A 9,377-nucleotide genomic window follows, 5' to 3' on the forward strand; every position below is an offset into this window, starting at 1 on the left:
GCTAGTCCATTTGATTGGGCTCCAAATGATGAGTCCACTTTAATAGCCCAAAGTCCAAGCCCATCTTGAAATGCAAGCCCGCCCCACATGTCAAATGAGGTGGCAATCCAAGTCAAATTAATGGGTCAATGAAATCATGTCAAGTGTACGGATGATATGCTCTGACCAATCAAATGACAAGGCTACACCTCCCTAAAAACTATAAATAGGGATCCTCACAACCCATAAAAAAAAAAAAAAAAAAAAAAAAAAGAGGAGAGGAATTAAAAACAAGAAGCAAGAAGAGAGCTCGTGGATCAAAGTCTACATATTTCTCTACAAGCTACAAGTTCAAGCATCCAAGCCATCAAGTTCAAGCTCAAGCTCAAGTTCAAGTTCAAGATTAAGAACGAAGGCAAATATCAAGGCGTTCAAGATCAAATTACTTGTTCGTGGCAAATACCAAATCTAAATTCAAATACGAAGATTCAAGATCAAGCTGCTGAAGCCCTTGAATCTAAATCATATTCAAGTTTCAACATAGTTTACGTCATTGTTGGAGAATCAGAGGATTATATAGAGATTGTAACACTCAACATTCTTGAAATCAAATACTACATTTTGTTACTCCATTTTTCTGTCTTAATTATTTATTTTTCTAAAGACGCGGAAATTTGTTGGTTACAGTGACATCTGATTAAATTTTAATCTTTAATTAGTTAAAATATGTGTCTTTGGTCCATTTTATGTAGAAAGTATGTTATATTTGAACCTTTTTTAAAATTATATTATCATTAAATATAAAACATTAGTACAAATTTAACATAACAAATGACTAATAAGTGGTGGAACGATGTAATTATAATAAACGTTTGGAATATTTACTAGTAAATGGATAAAAATACAATTTCAATTTCAAGGTTAAAATATCCTAGATGATGTTTAAACATCTCCCCAAAAGTTTCAAACATGTTCTCAAATATTTCAAATACTTGCAGAGACATGTCTAATACATCTTCGGATGTCCAACTTTTATTCAAAATTTTAGGATTTTCAACTTTAGTGTCATTAAGTCAGTTTTCAATTTAAATGGACAATATATTTTGAAGTCCAAACTATGTAATTCAAACTTTAGGCTTGCATTAAAATTTAATGGTTGTGGTTCCAACTTTAGGTTATTGAAGAACTAATATGGAGAGCTAGAAAGAAATAACAATAATAATGAATAATTAGATACAGTTGTCTTACATTTGTTGACTAAAACAATCTGTACGTTCATGAAATTGTAGCCTTTTACGTTTGAATTTTACCGTTCAAATTTCAAAATTCAATGTCTTTTGAGTGTGGAATTCAAATGACACTGATGCAAGAATAAGGTTACCACAGTTATATGATTTACAAACCATGCTTGATTGTGGGATGGAAATCATCATTGATTATGGATATTAAAAGAAGACGACGTAGAAGAATAGAAATGGGAAGCTGTAGAAAAAGCGAGAAGAAAACGAAAAAAAAAAAAGAGGGATCACCCTTATTTAATTTCTGGCTAAGCTTTTAATAAAATCCTGGTTAAAACTTAACTAGCGAGTGAAAAAAAAAAAGCATGTGTACGTCGAAGAAAATGCACAGTTTTCCTCCAAATGGAGCGTCATCGCACTTCAAAATCGAACTTATGAGTGACGGGACATAACTTCTAAAGACACAAGACATAATTTTGAAGATATATAATGCAAAAATATAAACTTATGTCCCTTAAAAAAATAATTTGACATGAGGAGTAAAAATTAAAGAACATCACAAAATAGGGACAGAAGTGCAATTGAGCCCTCACCTACATTTTTTTTTTGTGTGGATTGTCCTTCAAATGCATTGGTCTTTAATTTTTGTCATTTGTTTAATATCATGAGGTTTGGGGTTCGAATTCCGGCTAAGTTGAAAAAAATATTACAAGGCAGAGTTTCGTAGCAAAGTAAAGCCTGTTCGGGCTAAAATTAGGCCTTAACGCAGAGTTTTATAAAATTTCAAGTGAGTAAAAAAAAAAAAATCCTTTAATGCAAACTTCTACCTTAAGGTAGAGTTTTGCCTTCAGGCCTTATGCTTGAAGGTAAAACATTGTCTTAACAAACATTTGGCTTATGCCTTAAGGTCTAATTTCAAACTTTGCTTTGCGAATTCAAACTCTACTTTTAATTTTTTTAACTTTTAATTGAATGGAGGTTCGAACCCAAAATCAAAAAATTTTGGCGAAGAGTAAAAATTAAAGACCATCCCGAATAAGGAGAATCGTGCAACTTGTCCCCTCGCCTATATAAGCTTTCCATAGGCCTAATGTTAAATGAATTCTAAAAAGCCCAATACGTTTCCACCATCCCAAAGTAGCTAAACAAGGAAGAAAGTCGCTCTGCTGCAACTCCAATAGCGTTACCGTCAATCGTGCTGGCGTTACTTCTCTGCTGCCACGTACACAAAATGCTCATCTTGCTAATATAGTACACAAAATGCTTAGCTTACTCATAAAATAAGACATTAAGGCCTCATTTGTTTTTATAAAATAATTGACGTCTGAACCTGAATAATTAAGTTGTTGTCTATAGATTTGAAAACTGAATAATTAAGATTGTTTTTTTTAACATCTGAATGTACATAATATATTTATTTAAGATTGTAAATATATAATTCAAATAAAAAGTAATTAAATGCTAATATAATAAAATAAAATTATTATTTGATTAAAAAAATGAAACATTTATGTTCGCTAATGATATTGGAGATGCTTTTGTAGTGGTGGTGGTGATAGTTGTGATGGTGGAGGTGGTCGGTGTTGCGGTGACTTGCACGATGGCAGCAGTTGGTGATGGTAGAGACTGTTAGTAGTGGTGGAATGGTGTGGGGTGGGTGGTAGGTAGTTGGTGGAGAGTGAGTGGGTTGGGGGGGGGGAGTAGTAGGCGATGGGGCGGTGGCTGTGAAGGCAGAGATGGCTAGTGTGTGTGATGCGTGGAGTGGGGGTGAAGAGTGGGTTGGGATGGGGTGGGTGGTGTACTTAAAAAAAAATGTTAGCTATATTTTTTTAAACTTAATAACATTGTCATAATTTGTCACTTTCTCTGCTCAATTTATGTGATGTTTTTCGCTTTGCAAGATTCAAACAACATGAATTTTGATCAACATTTTAAGATGTATTTGTTTCACCAAATTGATATGATAAAAGTTGCAACTTATTATACTTTTCAAATATATAAATTTTAATATTAAAGTATTGAGTTATTCTAATCCAAATTTAGCCACAAAGTTTAGTTAAATTTACTCTCGAAAAATGAAAAATATCACATAAATTAAGACAGAAAGAGAGAGATACTGCTATATTTTGAAACTTAATATTTATCGCCATAATTTGTTACTAGGGGCATAAATAGCGCTATTTATGAAAATTTGCTCCATATATACATTTTTTTGTGCGGATTTCCCTTCAAAAGCACCGATCTTTAATTTTTGCCCCTCCAATTAGTGGTCTTTAATTTTGTCCTTCGCCTAATACCCTAAAGTTCCAGGTTCGAACCCCAACTCAGTAAAAAAAAAAAAGGGAAGGAATTTCGCATGGCAGCAGACAGAATTTTGAATGCAAAACTCTGCCCGCAGGCCTAACCTTAGCCCGAATAGGTCTAACTTTGCTACAAAATTCTGTCTTGCAAATTTTATTTTTTAACATAATCGGATTCGAACCCTAAACCTCATGTTATTAGGCAAAGGATAAAAATTAAAGACCACCATTTTTTAGGGACAAAAATTAAAGACCACCCTTAGCGAAGGATAATCCTGCAAAATTCCCGTGTATATATATAAGGGAAACTTACATAAACAGCTACCTTTTAACAGCTTCTAACAATTTATAGCTATTTTTTCTATATTTACAAATTGTAGCTAGTTTTTGTTGTATTTCACGTTTTTGAAATACAGGGAAATACAAAATCCGGCTGAGTTCGCATTTTTGAAATACACTGAAATACAAAATCTGGCAGAGTCAAAATAGGTTGTATTTATGGAACATATTCTCTTCTTTCATTTTAAATGGTAAGTCAAAAATCAACCATGTATCACGCATAACTGTTGAAGTTCCATAACAACCCACGTTTCTCTCTCCAAATTACTCCATTCCCAAACTTTTAGAAATACTTCCAAATACAGAAAAATATACACTGGAATACAATGAAATATGGTTGATTGTTTAAGAAATATAAAATTGTAGTATGCGTATATACAATGGAATACAATGAAATATATCAGAAAATTGTTCCATAAATTAGAAATACATTGAAATACAACGAAATATACTGAAACAGTACACTGAAATATACTGAAACGTTTTATCAAACACTTGGTGAGCATGAAGCTCCACAACTCTCATCGGAGGTGGAGTATGCGTTGAACCACTGGTGAACCACCGCTGCCGCCGCGGAGAAGAAGTGGCAGTGTCGGAAAAGTAAAGAACAAACCAAAACGTCACTCCTTTTCTTCAGAGATTTGTAAATCAGAGAAACTTAGAGGGTCTCAAAGGAATCTGATTTATAGCAACATCAACAGTGAAGAGTTGCCTCCATAACTAAATCGAGAATTGATGCTGATTTGAAGCTACCTGGCACTTCAAGTAACGTTTTTTTAGAGAATGAATTACATATTCCTCTATCTAGATTAACTATTTGCAAACAAATTCTTCTTTCGTATTGTCCACTCGCTAACTATAGGAGAATGTGTTGTTATCAGCACTTCCTTGACTGAGAATCAAGAAATAAAGACGGGGTGGGAAGATGACATTGCAAAGATTGCTACAAACATAATTGAAGAACAAAGATCTCACAGATCGATGGCGGCATTTGGAGGGTCCAGGCAAGGGAAGTAGATCCCACAGATCTGGGGGTAAGAGAGGGAACGGAGAGAGAGAAAGAGAAGGGTGAGGGAGAAATAGATTTGAGAGGTGAGAGAAAACCAATTTAAAAGAGAAACTTGTGAAATACAGGACACTAATTATGATGTGTAATTTAAGAAAATATTTTAGTTATGAACAATAAATAAAATAAAAGATAATTTCTATTCATAAATAGGTCTTAGAAGTAGCTATAACAAGTAAATTTTCCAATATATAAAGCTTGGATGGGCCTAATTTTAAATGAATTCAAAGCCTCACAAAGCCCAATACATTTCCACCTACCAATATCCAAAACTATCCGAACAAACGAGAACTTCCCCCTCTGAGCCGCAACTCACCTCCAAAAATGGCGTCGTCAATCGTGCCGGCGTTATTTTCTCCGCCGCCACGTACGGCGGCGACGTTAAACCGCTCCTCCGGTTCACCGTCACCTTCATACACTTACCGGTTTCAAACCGTTGCTTTTATGAAGCCGTTATGGTTACCGTTATCTCGCCGGAGTAGTTCGCAAATCGTTCGTATGGCGCCGGATGAAGAGAAGATGACTCGACGTTCTCCTCTCGATTTTCCTATCGTAAGCTTCGCAAAATCTCCTTTTTTTTTTTTAACTTTAAATATCAGCTGTTTTGTGAAGTAGCAGTGCTTTTTGTGCCATAATAACAGCTATAATTACCTTTAGATTGGTAAAACACACCGGAACTATTAGTTTAGGAAGCTAAAGGGAACAACGAATTAGTTAAGGTGTGAAACTCGTGAAAAAGTGATAGTTTCAGCTGTTAGATGAAGTAGCAGTGCTTTTTGTGCCATAATAACAGCTATAATTACCTTTAGATTGGTAAAACACACGGGAACTACCAGTTTAGGAAGATAAAGGGAACAACGAATAGTTAAGGTGTGAAACTCGCGAAAAAGTGATAGTTTCAGCTGTTAGATGAAGTAGCAGTGCTTTTTGTGCCATAATAACAGCTATAATTACCTTTAGATTGGTAAAACACACCGGAACTATCAGCTTAGTAAGCTAAAGGGGACAACGAATTAGTTAAGGTGTGAAACTCGCGAAAAAGTGATAGTTTCAGCTGATAGATGAAGTAGCAGTGCTTTTTGTGCCATAATAACAGCTATAATTACCTTTAGATTGGTAAAACACACCGGAACTATTAGTTTAGGAAGATAAAGGGGACAACGAATTAGTTAGGTTGTGAAACTCGCGAAAAAGTGATAGTTTCAGCTGTTAGATGAAGTAGCTGGGCGTTTTGTTGCATAATTAAGCAGCTATTTTAAACTGCAGCTTATAGCCAGGGGTGGAGCCAAGTGTAACCGAGGGAGTTCGGATGAACTCCCTCGGCAGAAAATTACAGTGCATATTGAAGGTTAAAATTATTATTTTTACGTATATATGGTAGGTATTGAACCCCCTTGGCTTCTTCGTATGGTTACTTCTTCATATTTTTGAACCCCCTAAATAGAAGTTAAAAGGATAACTTGTTTAATGTAGATAGGATTTTTAGTTATTTATGTGTGAGTGATTGGTGCAATTTGGATGAATTAAGTTGTGCTAATCCACTCAAAATGACAAATTCTATCAGAAAATAGTTATTTCTCAGAAAGTGCAAGTTGCTTTGTGATAAAAGTAATTGGTTATTCCATTTAAGTGTGAATGATTGTTTCTGTTTAGCTTCGAAAACTCATTCGTTCTGGTTATTTAACTTTAATTGCAGCTATGTTGTTCTATCAGCTATGATGAACTGCAGCTTAGTATGTGCTAAGAGTGAAACCTATTATGTAGAAGTTAAAAAGAGATAATGGTCAAAAACACTGAACTATCGCTTTTCGTGAGTTTCACAATCAGTTGTTCTTTTTTCCTACCTGAGCTCTCTGTGTATTAAAACACGCCTAGATGATGGTTCAGATAAGAAAAGGAGTTGACCTGATCAGCTTCGAGATGTGTTTTAATACATAGATGATGATAGTTCAGGTAGGAAAAGGGAACAAATGATACTTGGGGTTTGAAATCGCGAAAAGGTGATAGTTCGGATAAGAAAAGGAGTTGACCTAATCAACTTCGAGGTGTGTTTTAATACATATATGGTGATAGTTCAGGTAGGAAAAGGGAAAAGGGAACAGATGATACTTGGGGTTTGAAATCGCGAAAAGGTGATAGTGTAGGTGTGTTCTTAACCATTATCTCAAGTTAAAAAGATAACTAGTTTAATGTAGATATGGTGGTTATTTAAATGTGAGTGCTTGTTTTTGTTTGGATGACTATATATGAATGTCAATAGATAAGTTAACCACTCAAAATATGTCGAGATGACATGTTTTATGTGGTTAACTTACCTACCTAACAGGCGCAAAAGTTTTTTCAAAATTTGAACCCAAAGTTTCTAATGGGAACACTTTGTCATGTGTGTTTAGGTGCTCAATTCGAACAATCCGTAGTTCGAGTGTCTAAATGAAATTTATTGACAAGTTTAAGGGGTTGTCTGTGTATTAAGCTAAGTTAAAAAGATAACTTGTTTAATGTAGATATGATTTTTGGTTATTTATGTGTGAGTGATTGGTGCTAGTCGAATGAATAAAATTGTGCTAGTCAACTCAAACTAGCAAATCCTATGAGAAAATAGCAATTACTTCAAAGTGCAAGATGATTTGTGATAAAGGTAAAACCTATGTTTAGGAGATAAAGATAGTAGGTTTAATTTAGATACAGTTATTGGTAATTTAGGTGTGAATGATTGTTGCTGTTTGGATGAATTAAATTGCGCATTTACTCTCAAAATTATCAAGTATCAATTTCGATTTTATATTGTAAAAAAGAGAATAGAATTTCCAAAATTGTACCCCAAATTTAGTAAAATTCACGCCAACCCAAACTCGCTATCCTCGTAATAAAAGTTAGCCCCTTTGTTTGATTGGTCAGTTTTCAAGAGGAGAGGATCTTATGCTCAGGCATGCTATTAATCCATTATTCGGCCTAGTCGAAACAACCTGGAGAAAAGTTTTTGGCCTACATAACCAAGTTCCAGTATGTGGAATGATATCCAATCTCCAATGAGTAAAGTTGGGGAGAGGTTACCTCTACCCTCCATCTTTCGGTCCTTCCCTCTCAAAAAGGGCCCCCCATTGTCTTTGTTTAGCCAACGATCTATTATATCTCCTTCAAATTTCCCTCGTAGACCACAGAGTGCTACCAAGAGAAGGACAATAACAAATAAAATATAAAAGATAAGACAGGTAGGAGGGCAGGGTAGCCACTAGCCCGTCAGGCAAGGGTTGCGGGAAGGGGAGAGTAGTAGATGTATGTGTTGCAAATTTTCCTTATCTGCTTCCGTAGCTTATTCAATTGATGCTCAATTTGTCAACCACTGGCCTTTGTGCAGCCCTTCCCATGCTTGCAGGCGACATATCTCTCTCTCTCTCACACACACACACGGATATTGCAACAACATGCAGAGTGCAGCCCCCCCCCCCCCCCCCCCCCCGCCCCACACACACACACACAAAAAAAAAAAAAAAAAAAACCCACCCCAATTTTCTTGGCGCAATTAAGTGGGTACAATGACATCTCTCCATTGATTCATGCATTTTTGCTAAACCTCCATAGCCATTTTATGAGGAGATATGCATGCATTGATCAAAGTTACTCATACTCCTATGAAGAGGTGTATCGTCTCTTCCGAGTAGCTAAACCTGATATGGACATATGGTTAGTACTCTGGTAACAGAGAGAGAAAGATGCAACACAATTTTGATCCCCCTTCATTTAGAGTTATTTTTTAGTAGCTTCTAAAAGCCCTTGGACGTGTCTTTCTCATAATCTCGATGTCCTCATTAATACCTTTTTGCATCATGATACTGTGTAGAAAGCGTAGAATTTGACCGATACTGCATTTTGCTTTCTAGAATAATGTCATAAAAAAATTGTCATCAAAGCTGTTAGGCATTTTGATGAAACATGTTTATTGGCAGGAATGGGAAAGGCCCAAGCCCGGACGAAGACCAGATATCTTTCCCCAATTCAGTCCCATGAAAACTCCCTTGCCTCCTCCTCTGCCGGGTGATCCTCCAGAAGAGGACGAGGAAGAAGAAGAAAAGAAAGAGGAAGAAGAAGAGGAAGATCCTGAGAAAGAAGAAGATCCAGATAATAAACCAGATGATGTGCCAATGTGATGATTTTATTCCAACAACGCAGCAGGGCAGACTCGCGTTTGCTATTGTTAGCTAAGTTGTGGCGGCTTATGTACATTGGCCCTAGGTCATGTTCTAGATAGAATTAATGGCACGAAGAGTTTTCGATTTTTTTTGTAATACAGTCTACTATCCAGACAATCAGTAGTGTGATGTAATCTTTTGTTTCAAGAAGACTAGTGTTTACTATTCTTAGCCTACTCGTTGCATCATATGTACATTGGCTCTATGCATATTGTACATTGAGTTGATGGCACAGAACTCTTAGAATACACCTCTTGTCAGCAAC

At 35.7% G+C, this 9,377-nt stretch overlaps 1 protein-coding gene across 1 annotated transcript; it reads left to right on the forward strand.

Annotated features, from left to right (window-relative positions):
- The first annotated feature begins 5,147 nt into the window (after positions 1 to 5,147).
- Positions 5,148 to 9,360, forward strand: LOC132614122 (uncharacterized). The gene is made up of 2 exons (XM_060328488.1): positions 5,148 to 5,474; positions 8,870 to 9,360. Exons 1-2 carry the CDS (start codon positions 5,247 to 5,249, stop codon positions 9,068 to 9,070), a joined length of 429 nt encoding a protein of 142 aa, XP_060184471.1. The 5' UTR covers positions 5,148 to 5,246; the 3' UTR covers positions 9,071 to 9,360.
- The last annotated feature ends 17 nt before the right edge of the window (positions 9,361 to 9,377 follow it).

Source organism: Lycium barbarum, chromosome 10, assembly GCF_019175385.1.
Source record: "Lycium barbarum isolate Lr01 chromosome 10, ASM1917538v2, whole genome shotgun sequence".
NCBI classification, from domain to species: domain Eukaryota; kingdom Viridiplantae; phylum Streptophyta; class Magnoliopsida; order Solanales; family Solanaceae; genus Lycium; species Lycium barbarum.